At 43.6% G+C, this 22,433-nt stretch overlaps 1 protein-coding gene across 5 annotated transcripts in view; it reads left to right on the top strand.

The window, feature by feature from the left end:
* Nucleotides 1-22,433, top strand: part of NCOA1 (nuclear receptor coactivator 1) — a 755,746-nt gene that overhangs the window by 609,726 nt on the left and 123,587 nt on the right. For all 5 annotated transcript variants that reach the window (XM_082251137.1, XM_082251140.1, XM_082251139.1 and 2 more), the window contains one exon: nt 16,167-16,344. In XM_082251137.1, coding sequence (XP_082107263.1) covers nt 16,167-16,344 — 178 coding nt within the window. The remainder of the gene's footprint in view (nt 1-16,166; nt 16,345-22,433) is intronic.

Genomic DNA, 22,433 nt, shown 5'->3' with positions numbered 1-22,433 from the left:
AGATACATTGTACTCAGCTCTCTCTCTATGAGCAGACCATGGACATCCCGTGACACCATATATATCCCATGACACCATATACATCCCGTGACACCATATACATCTTTTTTTTTTTTTTTTATTGATCAAATGGGATTGGCTATCAGTTTATTGATGGGATAAAAATAGAATGACAAAATCACAAAGATACAAAGTATTCCTCCCGGCGATACAACCGAGAGATCCGTTACCCTTTCACTGCCAGAGACGTTTTTGCAATTTATATTTTATTTTATTTTTTTCACAGATGTTTAAAAAAATATAATTTCAGGCCTGAAGATTACACAAACACCCCCCCCCCCCCCCAAAATATATATTTTCTAAAAGCAGAGACCCCAGAGAATAAAATAACGCTAGTTCCAATCTTATTTTATGCCGGGCGATATTTACGCAAAGGTTTAAGGAATGCGAAGAATGAGTACAAAGTACGCGCAAGTTCATTTTAACACACATTACATATTGCCCAATTTATTTTTTGAAAAAAAATGTATAAAACAATTTTAATAAATATATATAAAAGGTGAGGTCGCGTCAAGTAAATAAATACCCAACTTGTCAAGGATTAAAATTGCGCTGAAAGACGACAAACTTTGGTACCCTGTATCTTCCATAGGTGGCACTTTAAAAGCCCCCCCCCCCCCCCCCCGCCCCCACAGGTCATCAATTATAGGTAACCGTGAATAATGGGCTGAGAATCTTTGATCTCACGGCGAGCGCAGCAATGTGCCGCGTGTATCCTGACGCGTGTATTTGCGCCTGTACATGTGTGTATGTGGGGGTTAGAGGAAGCAAAAAATGTATGTTTTTTTTTTTTGGGGGGGGGGGTTTATATGGTTGTGTGTGTTACCCTATTTTGTTACATTTAGAAAAACTTTATTTTTCACCACATAGAGAACAAAATGTCCCCTATGTGATGATTATTACTAATAGATAATAGAATTTGTTATTATAAACTATTACATAATTATTAGACATAACATATCAATAAATACATTAATAATTAATGTATTATTATTTAACATTATTGTTTAATCAATAAAATATTATTATTATTAATAATAATAAATGTCTTATTATTATTATTATTATTATTAATAATATTGTTATTATTGATAATGATAAAACATGTTATGAATAATAATAATAATAACTATATAATAATTACTAATAATTAAAGGCTTTAAAGTTGTTTTATCTAAAAGAGGGGACACCAAAAAGTCCCGTATGTGATGATTATCGCTAACAAATCTAATAAGTATACATAGATAACAGAATTTGTAATTCAAAATTATAACACAATTATTAGGTATAGAATACAATAAAGAAGATAACTAAGAATCATTATTAATAAATTAATAAACAAAAATAAAATAATAATACATGATTATTATTATTATTATTATTGATAATGATTAAAAAATGTTAATAATTCCCTGTGCCTGCTTGGGTTTCCTCCCACACTCCAAAGACATGCTGGTAGGTTAACTGGATCCTGTATAAAAAAAAAAAAATGTTGATAATAATAATTATAATAACTATATAATAATTACATAATTAAAGGGTGATTATGTACTATTGAGACATCCCAGCAGAGTTGCTTTAAAGTTGTTTTATCTAAAGGAGGGGGACACCAAAAAAGTCCCGTATGTGATGATCATTGCTAACAGATCTAATAAGTATACATAGATAACAGAGTTTGTAATTATAAATTATAACATGATTATCGGGTATAGAATACAATAAAGAAGATAATTAGGAATCATCATATTAATAAATATAATATAAACAAATTATTATTATTATTATTATTATTATTATTATTATTATTATTATTAATAAGAAAAATAAATAATTATTTTTACTGTTTTTGTTGATAATAAAATAAAAATAAAATCTTATAACTTTTATTGTTAATAATAATAATAATAAAATGTATTTCAGAGGTGTCAAACTGGCAGCCCTCCAGCTGTTACCGAACTACAAGTCCCATGAGGCATTGCAAGGCTGACAGTTACAAGCATGACTCCCACAGGCAGAGGCATGATGGGACTTGTAGTTCTGCAACAGCTGGAGTGCTGCCAGTTTGACATAATTCGGGGATCCTCAAACTACCGCCCTCCAGCTGTTGTGGAACTACACATCCCATGAGATATTGCAAAACTCTGACATTCACAGACATGACTGAGCATGATGGGAATTGTAGTTCCTGAACAACTGGAGGGCCATAGTTTGAAGACCCCTGTAAAAATATAATTAATTAATTAAAGGGTGATTACTTACTATTGAGACATCCTAGCAGATTTGCTTTAAAGTTGTTTTATCTAAAAGATGCCGAAAAGTCCTGTATGTGATGATCATTACTAATCGATGTAATAGGTTATACATAGATAAAAGAATATGTAATTATAAATTAGAACATAATTATTAGGCAAAGAATATAATAAAGGATATAATTTAGAATTATTATTATGAATACATATTAATAAAATAATAATAATATATTATTATTATTATTATTATTATTATTAATAATAAAAATAAATAATAATAATTATTTTACTGTTTTTGTTGATAATAAAAATAAATGATTATAAATGTTGTTAATAATAATGTTAATAAAATATATATTATATTTACATAATTAAAGGGTGATTGTGTACTGTTGAGACATCCTGGCTGTTTCTTTTAAGTTGTTTTACCTAGAAGAGGGGACGGCCATGTAGGAGAGATGGACAAAAGGGTTTTGTCCTGGAGATTTGTCCCAGGTCCGTCCGTAGAAATAGGGTTATCATCACTCACCATGTGGGAAAGTCACATCTGGAGGTCAGAGAGAGCAGGTGCAGGGCAGCTGAGTGGTATGAAGTTAGTCCTTGGCTTTCCAGAATGTGTGCGCCCTCACACGTTACCAGCTGCTGATTGTACGGTGCCTTCCGTACTGTTAACAGGTCCTTGAGAACTATCCCTGATAAACGCATTAGCCAGGTGTCCTGAACATCTGAACATTTCACGCCAATGCCTCTTATTTTGGGCAAAGTTTGTGTAGATATGGCCATGTATAGCCAGGGACTCCAGAGAATACAGTACAAGCTTCCAGATTCTTCTCCTAGACCAGCCATTGTCAACCAGGATTCTGTGTTACCCTTGGGTTCCTCTGGTAGTTGCTCGTGGTTCCTAGAGCTGTGGCTAGTTGATCTTTCGTCTGATGGTGCCTACGTACGAAGGGTCTTCAAAACGTTTCTGCTTTTTTAATAGAGTTAACTAAAGTGCGGAATCCTTTTGAAGAACCCTCATAGTTCCAGGGCCAAAGCCGCTGATCTCTGATGAATGGTTTTAAAAGAGTTTCTCAGAGACCTGAAAATTATTTTAAGGGTTCCTCTTGGGTAAACGGTTGAGAGAGGGTTCCTGGACCAGCCTTAAAGTGGTTGTATAGGCTGAAGGTCATTGACCTTGATGCATTCTATGCAGTAAGGTAAAAGAAAACCTTCTGTGTGCTGCTTCTCCCACAGCCCCCCCCCCCCAGACCACCCCCCACCCCCAGTACTCACCAGAGCCCCCTCTTGATCCAGCAATGTGCACGGGGTCTCTCTCTCGTTGTCTGAGACAAAGCAGCAGGAGCCATTGGCTCCCACTGCCGCCAATCACAGCTAGTGAGCGCCTAAGGGGAGGGGACCGAGCCCTGCTTCTATGTGCCTTATGGACGGAAAGAGCAGGGCTCAGGAGCGAGCATGCACCAGTGACCCCATATCCAGGAGTGCCAGCGGGGGACCTGAGAAGAGGAGGATCAGGGCTGCTCTGTGCAAAACACAGAGCAGGTTAGTATAACATGTTTGGTTTTTTTGTTTTTTAAATAACCTTTAATATAATTTTAACCTTCTTAACCCTTCAAATAATTTTTAGGTCTCGAGGGAATCCTTGTTAAAACCAATTCATTTGGGATCATTGCCCTTTTCAATGGTGGTCAGTGGAAAGAATGCCCCTTAATTCGGAGTCTAGTGGGAAGAATGCCCCTTAATTCGGAGGTTAGTGGGAAGAATACCCCTTAATTCGGAGGCTAGTGGGAAGAATGCCCCTTAATTCGGAGGCTAGTGGGAAGAATTCCCCTTAATTCGGAGGCTAGTGGGAAGAATGCCCCTTAATTCGGAGGCTAGTGGGAAGAATGCCCCTTAATTCGGAGGCTAGTGGGAAGAATGCCCCTTAATTCGGAGGCTAGTGGGAAGAATGCCCCTTAATTCGGAGGCTAGTGGGAAGAATGCCCCTTAATTCGGAGGCTAGTGGGAAGAATGCCCCTTAATTCGGAGGCTAGTGGGAAGAATGCCCCTTAATTCGAAGGCTAGTGGGAAGAATGCCCCTTAATTCAGAGGCTAGTGGGAAGAATGCCCCTTAATTCGGAGGCTAGTGGGAAGAATGCCCCTTAATTCGAAGGCTAGTGGGAAGAATGCCCCTTAATTCGGAGGCTAGTGGGAAGAATGCCCCTTAATTCGGAGGCTAGTGGAAAGAATGCCCCTTAATTCGGAGGCTAGTGGGAAGAATGCCCCTTAATTCGGAGGCTAGTGGGAAGAATGCCCCTTAATTCGGAGGCTAGTGGGAAGAATGCCCCTTAATTCGGAGGCTAGTGGGAAGAATGCCCCTTAATTCGGAGGCTAGTGGGAAGAATGCCCCTTAATTCGGAGGCTAGTGGGAAGAATGCCCCTTAATTCGGAGGCTAGTGGGAAGAATGCCCCTTCAGAGGCTAGTGGGAAGAATGCCCCTTAATTCGGAGGCTAGTGGGAGGAATGCCTTGCTCACATTGATGGCTAATAGGAAGAATGTTCAACTTACATTGATGGTCAATGGGAAGAATTTTTCTTTTACTTTGGTGGCCAGTGGGAAGAACATCCCCCATACAGAGGTGGTCAGCATGCCATCCTTACACACAAGTAAAAGGACCATTGGTGTCCAGCAGCTGGTTCTGCCAAATGGTATTGGCCCATCAAATGGGGGGGTCAGTCAGCCACATCTCAAGGAACCTCTAACCTCTGAAGGAACCCTGGTTTTTGATGGACCTTGGCTTGGGAATGGCTGTCCTAGACTGTTGGAAGGTTACCTATACTGTATGGTTGCCACCTTTCACATTAGGATTTTAGTTAATGTTTGTTCCTTGCCTTGAGAAGCGGTGATGTGCTTTTATTAATGAAATATTTCCCATCAATAAAAAGCACATTACAGCTCCTCAAGGCAAGGAACAAACAAACGCTGATGCGTTTCACGTCACAAGCGCTTAGTCATAAGAATATACACCTTATTATTATGTGTGGCCGCCATTATTTTCCAGCACTGCCTTAACCCTCTTGGGCATGGAGTTCACCAGAGCTTCACAGGTTGCCACTGGAGTCCTCTTCCACTCCTCCATGATGACATCACAGAGCTGGTGGATGTTAGAGACCTTACGCTCCTCCACCTTTTCCGTTTGAGGATGCTCCACAGATGCTCAATAGGGTTTAGGTCTGGAGACATGCTTGGCCAGTCCATCACCTTTACCCTCAGCTTCTGTAGCAAGGCAGGGGTTGTCATGGAGGTGTGTTTGGGGTCATTATCATGTTGTAATACTGCCCTGCGGCCCAGTCTCTGAAGGGAGGGGATCATGCTTTGCTTCAGTATGTCACAGTACATGTTGGCATTCATGGTTCCCTCAATGAACTGTAGCTCCCCAGTGTCGGCAGCACTCATGCAGCCCCAGACCATGACACTCCCACCACCATGCTTGACTGTAGGCAAGACACACTTGTCTTTGTACTCCTCACCTGGTTGCCACCACACACGCTTGACACCATCTGAACCACATAGGTTTATCTTGGTCCCATGAGACCACAGGACATGGTTCCAGTAATCCATGTCCTTAGTCTGCTTGTCTTCAGCAAACTGTTTGCGGACTTTCTTGTGAATTATCTTTAGAAGAGGTTTCTTTCGGGGACGACAGCCATGCAGATCAGTTTGATGCAGTGTGCGACGTATGGTCTGAGCACTGACAGGCTGATCCCCCCACCCCCCACACCTTGAACCTCTGCAGCAATGTTGGCAGCACTCAGATGTCTATTTCCCAAAGACAACCTCTGTATAGGACGCTGAGCATGTGCACTCCACTTCTTTGGTCGACCATGGCGAGGCCTGTTCTGAGTGGAACCTGTCCTGTTAAACGTTGTATGGTCTTGGCCTCCGTGCTGCAGCTCAGTTTGAGGGTCTTTGTAATCTTCTTAAAGCCTAGGCCATCTTTATGTAGAGCAACATTTTTTATCAGATCCTCAGAGAGTTCTTTGCCATGAGGTGCCATGTTGAACTTCCAGTGACCAGTATGAGAGAGTGAGAGCGATAACACCAAATTTAACACACCTGCTCCCCATTCACACCTGAGACCTTGTAACACTAATGAGTCACATAACACCGGGGAGGGAAAATGGCTAATTGGGCCCAGTTTGAACATTTTCACTTAGGGGTTTATTCACTTTTGTTGCCAGCGGTTTAGACATTAATGGCTGTGTGTTGAGTTATTTTGAGGGGACATTAAATTTACACTGTTATACAAGCTGTACACTCACTACTTTACATTGTAGCAAAGTGTCATTTCTTCAGTGTTGTCACATGAAAAGATAGAATAAAATATTTTTAAAAATGTGAGGGTGTACTTACTTTTGTGAGATACTGTATTTGTATAATTGGACTGATTGGGTTTTGGCTGGAGATGCCCTTCTAATTACTGTGTTTAAAAAGACCAATGGTATTTATTTGGAAAATTGTTAAAAAAAGGACACCCTGGACCATCATTTGGAACTTTGTCTTGTCTAGAACTTAAAAAAAAAAATAGAATAATGATAATAGCCTCCCCCGCCAGCCAGAAACACTGAGCAGCCGATAAAGTTTTACTGCCTGGCAGCTGTGTGATAACACACCTTACTGTTGACTGCTGGCAATTAGGAGATGTGAAGAGCTGCTTCAGCAAATTCATTATTTGATCGTCTTCCAGTTATGAGCGGCTGGAAGGGTTTACGCATGTGACAGTATGCTGGCGGGAGAGCCAAACCACAAACACTGTCTGACAGAGGCTGTGTGTGTGCTTCCAGTGCTGCTCCCACAGCATACTGGTCAGCAGCCGCTCTCTGTTATTGGCTGAGCAAAGAAATTGAAATTTTAGTTTGAGGGTCGCGATGGCTTCACAAACCTGTAACCACGTTGATAGGGTTGTGGTTGTCAACAAATCTCATACACTATATTAGGGGTAAAGTACCTTCACACGCACATGAACTTTAATGGCATTCCAGTCTTAGTCCGTAGGGTTCAATATTGGGTTGGCCCACCCTTTGCAGCTATAACAGCTTCAACTCTTCTGGGAAGGCTGTCCACAAGGTTTAGGATTGTGTCTATGGGAATGTTTGACCATTGCCCCAGTAGAATTTTGTTGGAAAGTTTTCAGATTCAATTTTCTAATGGTTCGTGCTGGTCAAATTTGATGTTTGTGGAATCCATTGAAGTAGCAGGCCTGGATGAAATGTTAAGGAGTTTCAGATTAAATTAACTGACCTAATGGCAAGAAAGAATGTTCTGATTAATTATTTTTCTACAGATGTTCAAAAATCGAAATGTGTGGGGTCAGCTTAAGCTGCACAATAAGGGATGAGTCACTGTAATGAATTATTCTTACCGGATCTTAAGCTCTGTAATTTCAAGATTTTCTTTCTCCACCTCTTTTCGCAAGGCCATAACAGAGATGTCACCCTTTCCCCTTTGGGGCTATAGCATTCTCAACTCTTCTGGGAGGATTTTCATAAAATTTTTGAAGACGTCTTTGGGAATTTGTGCCCATATCTGAGGTCAGGTACTGTTGTTGGTTGAGAAGACCTGGTCCGCTATTGGCGTTCCAATTCATCCCAAAGGTATTCAGTAGGGTTGATGTCAAGGCTCCGTAGGCCTATTAAGTCAAAGAACATTTGTGAGGTCAAGTACTGATGCTAGATGAAAAAACTTGGTCCACTATTGGCATTCCAGTTCACCCCAAAGGTGTTCAGTAAGGTAGAGGTCAGGAATCTGTGTTGAATGAGAAGACCTGAGTCACAGTTGCTGTTCCAATTCATCCCAAGGGCAGGGGAGGACTGGGCCAGGGGGCAGGGGGGCAATTTCCCCCCTGGGCCGCTCTGATGCCCATAAATAGGCTGTACCACTTCTGCCACAGAAATGCCTAAAGGATTCCTGGTGAAGAGAAGTAAAAGTTCCCAGTGTGGAATGAAGACAAGGACAGAGTGCAGCCCCCCCCCCCTCCAGCATGGATGGTGTAAACTGTGTCTGAGCAGAGGCCAGTTCCATGCCCCACTGGAGACTCTCCTCCCCCGGCCAGTCCTGTCTGAGCCATCCCAGCTTCCCCCTGTTGGCCAGGTCGGGAACCCGGATTTGGCTAGGTGAGTAGAGAGTACCTGGAGTGGGAGTCAGGAGGCCAGGAAGAGGGAGAGTGGGAGGGGGGCCAGGTCACTTCACCATGGGCCTCTGGTTTGTACTTGCCCCCTGGGCCAAAAGTTGCCAGTCTGCCCCTGCCCAAGGGTGTTCAGTAGGGTTGAGGTCATGGCGCTGTGTGGACCTATTCGGTCAAAAGAACATTTGTGAGGTAAGGTACTCATGTTGAATGAGAAGCCCTGGCTCACTATTAGCGTTCCAATTCATCCCAAGGGTGTTCAGTAGGGTTGAGGTCATGGCACTGTGTGGGCCTATTCAGCCAAAAGAACATTTGTGAGGTCAGATACTGATTTTGCATGAGCAGACCTGGTCCACTATTTTTGTTCTAATTTATCCCAAAGGTGTTTAGTAGGGTTGAGGTCAGGTCATTGTGTTGGATGAGAAGACCTGAGTCATAGTTGGCGTTCCAATTCATCTCAAAGGTGTTCAGTAGGGTTGAGGTCAGGCACTGTTGTTGGATGAGCAGACCTGGCCCACTATTGGCATTCCAATTTATCCCAAACGTGTTCAGTAGGGTTGAGGTCGGGTATTTACGTTGGATAAGAAGATCAGAGTTACAGTTGAAGTTCCAATACATCCCAAAAATATTCAGTAGGGTTGAGGTCAGGTCATTGTGTTGGATAAGAAGACCTGAGTCATAGTTGGCATTCCAATTCATCCCAAAGGTGTTCAGTAGGGTTGAGGTCAGGCACTGTTGTTGGATGAGAAGACCAAGCTCACAATTGGCATTCCAATTCATCCCAAGGGTGTTCAGTAGGGTTGAGGTCAGGCACTGTTGTTGGATGAGCAGACTTGGCCCACTATTGGCATTCCAATTTATCTTAAACGTGTTCAGTAGGGTTGAGGTCGGGTATTTGTGTTGGATAAGAAGATCTGAGTTACAGTTGAAGTTCCAATACATCCCAAAAGTATTCAGTAGGGTTTAGGTCAGGGCTCTGTGTAGGCCTATTCAGTCAAAAGAACATTTGTGACGTCAGGTCCTGGTTTTGGCATAGCAAACCTGGTCCACAGTTGGCATTCCAATTTATCCCAAAGATGTTCAGTAGGCTTGAGGTCGGGTATCCGTATTGGATAAGAAGACCTGAGTCACAGTTGGCGTTCTTATTCATCCCAGAGGTGTTCAGTAGAGTTGAGTTCTGGCACTGATTTTGGATGAGACGACCCGAGTCACAATTCGCATTCCAATTCATCCCAAAGGTGTTCAGTATTGTTTAAGTCAGGACTCTGTGTAGGCCACTTGTCTAGTTTTAGTTCACCTTTACATTTTTTCTGCTAAGGTTAAGCCAACCCTTATCCCAAACTTTTGTCACAGGATCTGCAAGGTCTTTGTATGTTGTAGCATCAACAGAACCCTTCACTGGAAACACCTAAACTCCACAAATTGAATGGGGGTCCACATATCATTGGCCATATTGGTAGATGTGATGGCCAGGTGTTCATAAACAAATGACCATATAGTCTGGCTTGCTACTTGATTCCTCCAAAGAAAGACAAAAAATAATGTAAGTCAATTTGCCATGAACCTTGCTGGTCATTTTTTCGATGAAATTGGCCATCATACATTTACGTTGCCCATGTAGGGCCCTATACAGTTTCTTCAAATGTTCTTTCTATAAAAACAGCCAGCTCTGTTACAACCTCCAAGGCAAGCCACTTGTGGGGCATACATATCAAGCATTTTTTTTATCAGCCACCCCACATGTACCTTGAATCGTCTCAAACACGCCACGTCGTCTGTTCTCCGCGATGGCTGACTGTTTGATCTCTGCAGGAGTCATTGAGAGCAGACCTGTTTTATACTAGTAGAAGAAGGAATGTACATTCCTGTGCATTAAACAGGGAACTTGCAGGAACCGATACTTTCAGAGATTTTAGTCTGTCCGCCCACACTGCACTTTAAAGCAAGGACCCACTCTGCTGACAGGCCCCTTGACGTGCCCGAGACATTAATCGCAGCAACATAGAGAGAGCCATTACTGTCCCTGTCATAAGGCTTAAAGGTATCCTAACCTCAAACATTTTCAGGCAGACCAAATCTGATTTACTATGTTTGGGTGGATACTACAGATTGTATGACCACAGAGGCCATGGTCAGAGAGTTTACCTGAACTGATGATTTCAGAGATATTTGTCTGTTTTCCCACACCGAGCTTTAAAGTAAGGGTCCACTCAGCAATTTGATGGTGTCAGACTTCTGATGTGCTTGAGACACTAATCACCACTGACATATAGAGAGGCCAACTGTTTCAGAAGCTGGTCTAAGTCACTCCCAGAGTGGGAATAATATCCTTAGCATTCCAATATTATCTATTGGTTGTTGATCAAATTCAACTGGGCTTGTTCTGTAATGGTGAATATATTTCGTAGCTTCTCCATTGAGTGTCGGGAAGATACCCTAGCATTTATATCCACACAGGTGGCACCAACACCTTGAGCCAATCCCCATGGAAAGGTTTAGGCCTAAAAACAAGATGGGAGGCATGAATATTTTGGAACCACCCTGTTCTAGTTATATTATCCCATCCTTGGTGCCAAGAAGGCTTCTTAGGTGTTAATCCTTCAATGTACATGGCTGTAGGTGTGAATTGTTGCCAAAATTCTGAGAGAGAGGGAGAGATGTTAAAACAAGATTATATGTGGAAGCCAGATGGTGTCAAAGGCCTCCACCCCTGTTCAGGGATTGTTGTTGATGGTATATGGCCTCATCTATGCCTCTTACGATCTAGTTTTCTCCTCTGTCCAAAATGTCCACCTCACTGTCCTTTAAAGCCGTGTTCCCCAACCCCCGGGCCACGGACCAGTACCAGTCCGTGGATCAAACGGTACCGGGCCGCCCGAGGAACTTTAAATTATTTTACTGTCTCGGCAGTGGCGGCCGGTGCGTTGGGGGCGCCGGGGCGCAGAGCAATGCGCCCCGAGCCCACCCATTGTGTGACAATAGCGAATGAAAATTCGCTATTGTCACATGGATCCTCCTCCTGGCCAATCAGGAAGCGGGTCCTCCTGCTTCCTGATTGGCCGAAAGGCAAACCCCATGCCATTGGCCGAGGAAGAGGCGGGAGGACTGAGAACTCGAGGAGACGCCGGGGGACTGAGGAGAAGCCGCCGCTGCCTGAGGTAAGTGCACTGGTCTCGCGGGGGGGCACGCTGGCATCTCTGCATTGAAAGGGGGAACGCTGGCATCTCTGCATTGAAAGGGGGCACGCTGGCATCTCTGCATTGAAAGGGGGCACGCTGGTATCTCTACATTGAAAGGGGGCACTCTGGCATCTCTGCATTGAAAGGGGGAACGCTGGCATCTCTGCATTGAAAGGGGGCACGCTGGCATCTCTGCATTGAAAGGGGGCACGCTGATATCTCTGTATTGAAAGGGGGAACGCTGGCATCTCTGCATTGAAAGGGGGCACGCTGGTGTCTCTGTATTGGAAGGGGGCACGCTGGTATCTCTGTATTGAAAGGGGGCAAGCTGGCATCTCTGAATTGAAAGGGGGCCCGCTGGCATCTCTGCATTGAAAGGGGGCACGATGATCTCTGCATTGAAGGGGGCACGCTGTTATCTCTGCATTGAAAGGGGGCAAGCTGGTATCTCTGCATTGAAAGGGCAATCAAAACAAGCCGGCCACGGAAAAATTATCAAACGTTTACCGGTCCGCGGCGATAAAAAGGTTGGGGAGCACTGCTTTAAAGGATGCCTACTTAAGCTACTCAATCTTGACCTGTAAAACTCCCCCCCCCCCCCTTCCCCCGGGAGGCACTTCACAATTATTAGCTATACTTAAAAGGTGAACCTTCACAGACTCATTTGACTTCAGGCAACCCAAATCTGATGCTTTTTATGTTTGGGTAGATATTACAGATTGAATGACCCACAGAGGTTGAAGTACCCAACCCACCCACCCACTGATGAATACTTTTGCTGTTCTCCTCAACTACTCCTTTTGTCTGCCTGAGCACTTGTGTGTGATTCTTGTCAGACGATGTTAAAGCTTGCACATGGTTGTCCTTGTGTGACAGAAAGGGGAAAGGCTGCTCTGGGAATTAGATTTGAAGTCTCCCTCATCAGGTGACAATGGTGCTGGAAGAAGGTTGTATGTTGGGAGTGTAGTGGTCATATCAAGTTTATAAGGAACCATAGTAGGCCTAGGCCACACAGAGCAGACTGTCGGTAGCAATATGGCCGCTGCAGAGTTAATGGGAGGAATCCACTCGCTCGGGCCTGCCCTGTGTGTGTTGAGAGTATGCTGGCCATATTAAGGTTAATGAGAACCATAGCTGGTCCACACAGAGCAGGCAAACCTTAGCAATATGGCTGCCGCAGAGTAAATGGTAGATATTCGCTGGCCAATGCCTGCCCTGTATATGCTGGGCAGAGTTTATGGGAGGAATCTGCTAGCCCAGGCCTTCCCTGTGGGTGTTGGGAGTGTGGTAGCTACATATATTAAGGTTAATGAGGGTCATAGCAGGCCTAGGCCACACAGAGCAGGCTATAGGTAGCAATATGCCCACTGCAGAGTTAATGGGAAGAATTCGGTGACCCGGGCCTGCCCTGTGTGTGCTGGAAGTGTGGTGGCCACTGGCCATATTAAAGTGAATGAGGGCCATAGCTGGCTTGGACCACATAGAGCAGAACGTCATTAGTAATATGGCCGCCGTAGAGTTAACGGTAGGAATCCGCTGGCCCGGGCCTGCCCTGTGTGTGCTGGAAGTGTGGTGGCCACTGGCCATATTAAAGTGAATGAGGGCCATAGCTGGCTTGGACCACATAGAGCAGAACGTCATTAGTAATATGGCCGCCGTAGAGTTAACGGGAGGAATCCGCTGGCCCAGGCCTGCCCTGTGTGTGCTGGAAGTGTGGTGGCCACTGGCCATATTAAAGTGAATGAGGGCCATAGCTGGCTTGGACCACATAGAGCAGAACGTCATTAGTAATATGGCCGCCGTAGAGTTAACGGGAGGAATCCGCTGGCCCGGGCCTGCCCTGTGTGTGCTGGAAGTGTGGTGGCCACTGGCCATATTAAAGTGAATGAGGGCCATAGCTGGCTTGGACCACATAGAGCAGAACGTCATTAGTAATATGGCCGCTGTAGAGTTAACGGGAGGAATCCGCTGGCCCGGGCCTGCCCTGTGTGTGCTGGGAGTGGATGTCAGAGATTTCTTTTCACAGTTGAGCGTGGTTTTCATATTTCCTGTTTTGGCTATAGCACTTGTTAATAATTACCGTGGTACATTATATGCTGTTGTATTAGGCCCGGGGCCAGTCAAAGAGCCAGCATTGCTGATTGGAGGCCTGGAAGGGTAGCATGCTCGGCTTTCCAGGCTGTTCCCTGCCGTGACATAACAAGGATGTGTGCTGGCAGCACAACAAGGCCCATCTCGCAGCGATGGAGGAACGCCGTGAACAGCTGTGAGCACTACGTCACCGGGGCCTGCGCATCTAGGCGGAGAGAGGCACGAGGGCGCCCTTAACCCTTTCCAGGCTCTCCGCCTATACTGCCGTAGGCTCGTTGGTTTAGCCACTCGAGTCCCTGGACCTTTTTGTCTCCCAGGGGCCCACGTGATTAAGCCAAGAAGCATACTCCTGATTTTCTTTTGTTATGGTTGCGCACATTGTGCCTTTTAGGACCGATTCCCAACATCACGCTGTATATGTGCAAAAAGGCAAGGCTAAAAGCACATTATAACTAGTAGACATTATCTTCAAAGCTTTTTACGGCAGTGCATTGCATTGCCGAAAAATTCTTTCATGCCGCATCATTTGTGTGTTTTGGCAAAAACACGCATCACACTTGAAAATGCACTGAAAACACGATATGGCCTCATCTACATCTGCAGTTGGAAGGGCGGTAAAAGCACACGGTCGAGCCACATTTAATATTACTATACTTATTTTTATTATTTTTCGCACACATATTAAAATCTGTATTTTTCTTTTTTCTGTTGGATGTCACCTTAAACCCACAAACAGGTCTTTATTTTCTAAAAGCAGAGGCCCTGGAGAATAATATGGTAGTAGTTGCATTTGCGCAGCTGTTTATCACACAGGTTTTCAGCAAAAAGTACACTAAAAGGAATTTTAGTGCCAAGTAATGTAATAAAAGACACAATTTTGAGGGGATATAAAAATAAATAAATAAAAGATGAGGTTGCGGCGAGTAAATCGATACCAAACATGTCAAGTCTTAAAATTGCCAGCACCTGTGAAGTTGCACTACACTATGGTACCCAAAAATTCTATTAGGTGATGCTTTAATTGCCTTTACAGGTCATCAGTTTAGAGTCAACCATGAATTATGGCCCTAGAAATATTGCTGTTCCTGCAGGAAGGGCAGAGCCTAGGAACCCCCACAGGCACCAGTGGGGAAGATGGGGGGGTTGGCACCCCCTTTGGGGCCCTGTAAAAGGGATCAGTTTCGTTTTAAAGCCCCTCGATAGCCACACTATACTAGAATGTTCTTGCGAGAAACTTTGTATGTAAAAATCTTCCCCTACTGTAGCCCAGTGGAAACCATTGGTCAATCGGATTATCCTTTATGAAAACTGTATGTATGGAAATAGGAACTGTCCACTAAAGTTCCATTATCTTCCATTGGTCTAGCTTGGCATGGTCATTATCAATATCTTATACCTGATGCTGAAAGCCGCTGTAGTAACTTGCCCTATATACCAGTGGCGTCACTATGGGGGTGCGAACTGCACCTGGATGACACCACATACCTCCCAATTGTCCTGGATTCACCGGTACCGTCCCGGGATTTTATTTAAATCTCGGCATCCCGCTCTAAATCCCGGAGCCCAGTGCCGGAATTAGCTCTGGCACTCGGCTCCAATATCCCTTCTAACATGGGCATGCTAGTGGGGGTACCTGACATGCCTACCCAGCATCTCTATCTAGCCCTACTGCTTATCCTGTGTAAGTGGTTTCACCTCTGTACACTGAACACGGGGGGGGGGGGGGGGGGCACTCGCTCTGCACCGCCACCATTGAGAGAACGCCTTGTGGGTTTTTTTTTTTTATAAATACAGGTGTTCTCTGAGTGGTAGAGAGGAAGGGCAGGTGAAGTCATTTTCTACCCTCATCCAATCAAGAAACGCCTTGTATTTACTGAAAAAAATACAAGGTGTTTTATGAATGGCGGTATTGCCCAGCACGCAACCCTATGTGGTCAATGTGCAAAGAGGAAGCTGTTCACATTAGTTTTTTGCATCTTCAGAAGCCCTCCAGGTATAAGAAATGGATAATTACATTGTGCCAAGCTGGACTAAGTTGCCAATAAAAATAACTCTTGGAGTTCAGTATGACCTCCACAACCCTCCATATAGGTGAACTTCTGGTCTCCCAAAATGAATAACAATTGTACAATTTCAATAGTACAAGATCCACCTTATAGAGTCAGAAGTGGACATGGGTCTTTTTTTTTTTGTAGGTCCGATGGACAATGTACACTTGAATCAACCTAATTTTTGCTGGTGGTACTAACATAGGACAACATCACACATCATCCTGGTATTCTGTAGACATGTTGGAATATAGAGCTGACACTCGTTTCCTACTGTAAATGACAAATTTGACATTTTATGTGCAGACCTGAGGACTGTTCTATACAAATTTGTGACAATAATGACAAACTTTCCCTCATTTCTTTCTCCATCAGGCTCTGGACGGCTTCTTCTTCGTTGTGAACCAGGAAGGCCGCATTGTGTTCGTCTCAGAAAATGTCACCAACTACCTGGGCTACAAGCAGGAGGAGCTGATGAAAGACAGCATTTACAGCATTCTGCATGTGGGGGACCACGATGAGTTTGTCAAAAATCTTCTCCCCAAATCTCTAGGTAATGGACCCAATGGCATCCATCGATATCACTCTCAGACCTTGGGGGTCTGTTCACACCATGCTTATTGAGCTGGGTTTTCTTGCACACCACCATATGTGTATGGAGTGCACAAGAAATGAACATGTTCTATGGTAGTAAAGAGAATGATCTTCATGTACCTGTCTAAAGGTGAGTCATTCAACCCAACACTGATGATTGAGTTCTAGGTGAACCCAACACTGATTGAGTTCTAGGTGAACCCAACACTGATTGAGTTCTAGGTGAACCCAACACTGATTGAGTTCTAGGTGAACCCAACACTGATTGAGTTCTAGGTGAACCCAACACTGATTGAGTTCTAGGGGAACCCAACACTGAAAATTGAGTTCTAGATAAACCCAACACTGATAATTGAGTTCTAGATGAACCCAATATTGATAATTGAGTTCTAGATGAACCCAACACTGATAATTGAGTTCTAGATGAACCCAACACTGATAATTGAGATCTAGATGAACCCAACACTGATAATTGAGTTCTAGATGAACCCAACACCGATAATTGAGTTCTAGATAAATCCAAAACTGATAACTGAGTTTTAGATGAACCCAACATTGATAACTGAGTTCTAGATGGACCCAAAACTCATAACTGAATTTGAGGTAACCCCAACACTGATAATTGAGTTCTAGATTAACCCAACACTGATAATTGAGTTCTAGAAATACCCAACACTGATAATTGAGTTCTGGGTGAACCCAACACTTATAGAGTTCTAGAAAAACCCAACACTGATAACTGAGTTCTAGATAGACCCAACACTCATAATTGAATTCTAGATGAATCCAACACTGATAATTGAATTGTAGATTAATCCAGCACTGATAATTGAGTTCTAGATCACCCCAACACTGATAATTGAGTTATATATGAACCCAATACTGATAATTGAGTTTTGGATGAATCCAACACTGATAACTGAGTTTTCGAATAACTCAACATTGATAACTGAGTTCTAGATAGACCCAAAACTCATAACTGAATTCCAGGTAAACCCAACACTGATAATTGAGTTCTAGATTAACCCAACACTTATAATTGAGTTCTAGATTAACCCAACACTGATAATTGAGTTATATATTAACCCAACACTGATAATTGAGTTATATATTACCCCAACACTGATAATCGAGTTTTGGATGAATCCAACACTGATAACTGAGTTTTAGAATAACTCAACACTCATAATTGAATTCCAGGTAAACCCAACACTGATAATTGAGTGCTGGGTGAACCCAACACTGATAACTGAGTTCTAGATAAACCCAACACTGATAATTGGGTTCTAGAAGAACCCAACACTGATAATTGAATTTGAGATTAACCCAACATTCATAACTGAGTTCTAGATGGACCCAACACTCATAACTGAATTTCAGGTAAACTCAACACTGAGAATTGAATTCTAGAAGAACCCAACACTAATAATTGAGTTCTAGAGGACCCAACACTGATAACTACATTCTTGATGAACCCAACACTGATAACTGAGTTCTAGATGAACTCAACACTAATAAATGAATTCCAAGTAAACCCAACACTGATACAGTAATTGAGTTCCAGATGAACCCAACACTGATAACTGAGTTCTAGATAAACCCAACAGTGATAATTGAGTTCTGGAAGAATCTAACACTGATAACTGAAATCGAGATTAACTCAACATTGATAACTGAGTCCTAGATGAACCCAACACTCGTAACTGAATTACAGGTAAACTCAACACTGATAATTGAGTTCTAGAAGAACCCAATACTGATAATTGAGTTCTAGAGGACCCAACACTGAACTGCATTCTAGATGAACCCAACATTGATAACTGGGTTCTAGATAAACCCAACCCTGATGACATAAGCACTCATAAGTTGCTCACTGCTTCCTTTCACCTCTCAGGGATGGTGGTAGAGCTCCTTTTTGGGCAACATCCTTTTTCTAGAGATTATGTCCCTGTATTTTCTTTTTTCCAATGGACTTAAGGTCGTAGAAACATTGTTTACTTAAGCATTCCAAAGTGGTCTATGAGTCACTCTTATTGTATGTCATTTTAGCTTGCCTTAAAGTGACACGAAACACTAAATATCTTATTCACGTATGTATTCTTAAATTAATAGAAGTCCATTCTTTTGCTCTCAGCAGCCTCCAAATCTCTAGATTCTTTTTTGTCTTCTTACCGCTGTGGTCTGACTTTCTGTTAGAGGGTGGCTACGTTTGTTCTCCTTAGTCGTACAGTATGTAAGAATGTAGCCACCCTCTCTTGCCCAATTCCGAAATGGACTATGGAATTGATAGCAGTGCACATGACTGCAACTAGGGAGTGGTTTGAGAGCTCACAGAAGACATTACTAAAAGGCAGAAAAACACACTAAATTATAATTTCATGAAAAATAGATTACAGGTCTATTAAGTAGTAGATGTGCATGAATTATTTTTAGAGAATAAGGATATTGATTCATGATTACACCACATCCGTTAAAAAAAAAAAAAAATATATATAGCAAATTAAAAAAAAGAATCTGTAATTTTCTGTAAAATTCAATACAACATGGCAACCTATAGGTGTTTTATATACCATTAGTGTACAGAATGACCCCAGAAACATAATTTCCTGCTTGTGTGATTGGCTCACTGATTTTGCCTGAAGTCTGCACTAAGGTACAAGTCAAATTTATTGGCATCGCCTGCAAAAGGAATTTCAGTTTTGTCCAGATATTCCCCAAGGGGATGGCAGACCCTGCAGATTTTCTCTTTAGAAGTGACAGTGCACCAGACCCTCCCATTCAGAATCAGTCTGGTGAAACAAACAGCTATTTCTATGGAACAGCAAAACGTAGGAATTTGCTTGAAAGTGTGTTAAAATCCCTGCAATGTAGATTAGTCATCTAGAGGGAATTGTTTTTTTGTTTTTTGTTTTTTTTAGCAATAGTGGAGTTACTCTGTAAAGTCTTAATTTCATTGTTCACTTCGATCAGGGGTCTACAAACTTTCTAAATAAAGGGCCAGTTTATTATCCTTCAGACTTTACAGGGGCCAAACTATGGCCTGTAGGTGCAGAAAATGTCATGGCATTGGTAACAATGCCCCATGTTTGGTGTCAGTGGGAGGAAAAGTGCCCCATCATTGGTGTCAGTGAAAGGAAAAGTGCCCCATCATTGGTATCAGTGGGAGGAATAGTGCCCCATCATTGGTATCAGTGGGAGGAATAGTGCCCCATCATTGGTATCAGTGGGAGGAATAGTGCCCCATCATTGGTGTCAGTGGGAGGAATAGTGCCTCATCATTGGTGTCAGTGGGAGGAATTGCGCCCCATGATTGGTGTCAGTGGGAGGAATAGTGCCCCATCATTGGTGTCAGTGAAAGGAATGGTGCCCCATCATTGGTATCAGTGGGAGGAATAGCGCCCCATGATTGGTGTCAGTGGGAGGAATAGTGCCCCATCATTGGTGTCAGTGGAAGGAATAGTGCCCCATCATTGGTGTCAGTGAAAGGAATGGTGCCCCATCATTGGTATCAGTGGGAGGAATAGCGCCCCATGATTGGTGTCAGTGGGAGGAATAGTGCCCCATCATTGGTATCAGTGGGAGGAATAGCACCCCATGATTGGTGTCAGTGGGAGGAATAGTGCCCCATGATTGGTGTCTGTGGGAGGAATAGTGCTCCATCATTGGTGTCAGTGTGAGGAATAATGCCCCATCATTGGTGTCAGTGTGAGGAATAATGCCCCATCATTGGTGTCAGTAGGAGGAATAGTGCTCCATCATTGGTGTCTGTGGGAGGAATAGTGCCCCATCATTGGTGTCAGTGTGAGGAATAATGCCCCATCATTGGTGTCAGTGTGAGGAATAATGCCCCATCATTGGTGTCAGTAGGAGGAATAGTGCTCCATCATTGGTATCAGTGGGAGGAATAGTGCCCCATCATTGGTGTCAGTGGGAGGAATAGTGCCCCATCATTGACGTCAGTAGGAGGAATAGTGCCCCATCATTGGTGTCAGTGGGAGGAATAGTGCCCCATCATTGACATCAGTAGGAGGAATAGTGCCCCATCATTGGTATCTGTGGGAGGAATAGTGCTACATCATTGACATCAGTAGGAGGAATAGTGCCCCATCATTGGTGTCAGTGGGAGGAATAGTGCCCCATCATTGGTGTCAGTGGAAGGAATAGTGTCCCATCATTGGTGTCAGCGGGAGGCATAGTGCCCCATCATTGGTATCAGTAGGAGGAATAGTGCCCCATCATTGGTGTCAGTGGAAGGAATAGTGTCCCATCATTGGTGTCAGCGGGAGGCATAGTGCCCCATCATTGGTATCAGTAGGAGGAATAGTGCCCCATTGTTAATGTCACTGTAAGAAATCGTGCCCCAAGGGCCACAGGCAAGCAAAGCGCCAACGTTTTGAGACCACTGACTTAGAATATGGCCAACTTACCTCTCAGTCAGTATTATTGTATGCCATTTTAGCATGCCTTAAGTGCCAGCATGATGGATAAAATCCAGTGAGTGTCAGTATAACGCAGGAGTGGCAACCAGGAGAAAACATTTTTCTATACACTGTGCTCTACTGCTCTGCAGAGTAAGAGAGTTAAATACTAAAAAAAAAAAACTGGGCAGCCAGATTGTAACCTAGGAGTAGATGATCCCCCGCTTCTTACACGCTGGTGTCTATGCTCTGCACCGCTCACACTCAGTAGAGAAGAAGGTCGTAACTCAGCTGTCATGACAACTGGAATATTAATTGTAAGTGCACAAGCTATACAGTGTGCATCTTGCCGTCATACGATTTATAATGTGCTTCATATGACTGCGTGTATGACTAAGCCCAAGGCGTCAGCCTCCTTTGGACTTCTATATATATACATATGTATACTCTGTATATCCTTTGTGTTTCTGTTGGCATAGCAGCTGAGTGCAAAACTGTCTCCTCTTTGAGGCTTTGTCCCTCACTTGCCACTTGCTGTACATGGCAAGCATGTTCAATATAAATGTGGCCTTTCCTGGTCCCCCCCCCCCCCCCTCATTGTTTTAAATAAAACCTTTCCGCTTTCATTGCATACTTTATCTTCGACCTGGTGATGTCATCATTGGGTCTCTGCGCTTCTCTATGCAATGCAGGCAGATCATGGCTGGCGGGAGGGGCCAGCAGGGTGCTGTACAAATCTTCACAGCACCCTGCCTCAGTACTGTTCTCAAGAGAACGCACCCCTGATGCAGGCAGTGGGAGGAGTTATGCAAATTTCAAAATGCCTTCATGGGTGGATGTCAGTCTCATCAGACCAGTCCACTATTGCTCCGTAGTCCAGTTCTGATGTTCATGTGACCATTGTAGAAGCTTTTGGCTGTGGATATGGGTCACCATGGGCTTCACAACTCCATACACAACAAACTGTGATGCCCATATTTTTTTTTCTGCTTTCACCACTTCAACTTTATGAACAACATGGTCACTTGCTGCCTAATATTTCCCACAAATTTTCAGATGCCATTGTAACGAGATATTCCCTACCTACCTGTCAGTGGTCATAATGTTTTAGCTACACGGTGTACCTATACTAGGAACAGGGCCTATGGCACTTTTCCACTGCAAGTACCGGCTCGGCTCCACTCGGCCCTGCTTGGCTTGGTTTGGTTTTCCACTGCATGGTACCGCATGGTACGGTGTTGGAACGGTTCGGTACGGTTTGCTTTTCTACTAATAGTAAGTGGGTGGGATAACAACGATTCTCTGACCAATCAGTGGCTAGTAGTGACAAACAGTCAAGGCTGCATGCAAAGGATTGTGGGATATGGCGCCGGTATGGCCCGCTTGGAACCACAACCGAGGTGGTACTTTTTAATGGCACTTTTCCACTGCAAGTACCGGCTCGGCTCCACTCGGCCCCGCTTGGCCCTGCTTGGCCCTGTTTGGTTTTCCACTGCTGGTACCGCATGGTACGGTGTTGGAACGGTTCGGTACAGTTTGGTACGGTTTGCTTTTCCACTAATAGTAAGTGGGTGGGATAACAACGATTCTCTGACCAATCAGTGGCAAGTAGTGAAAACAGTCAAGGCTG

This window comes from Pelophylax lessonae (genome assembly GCF_965119305.1).
Source record: "Pelophylax lessonae genome assembly, chromosome: 3".
Classification (NCBI taxonomy): Eukaryota; Metazoa; Chordata; class Amphibia; order Anura; family Ranidae; genus Pelophylax; species Pelophylax lessonae.
Note: the sequence above shows the minus strand (reverse complement) of the source record. Positions and strands in the feature narration are given on the sequence as shown.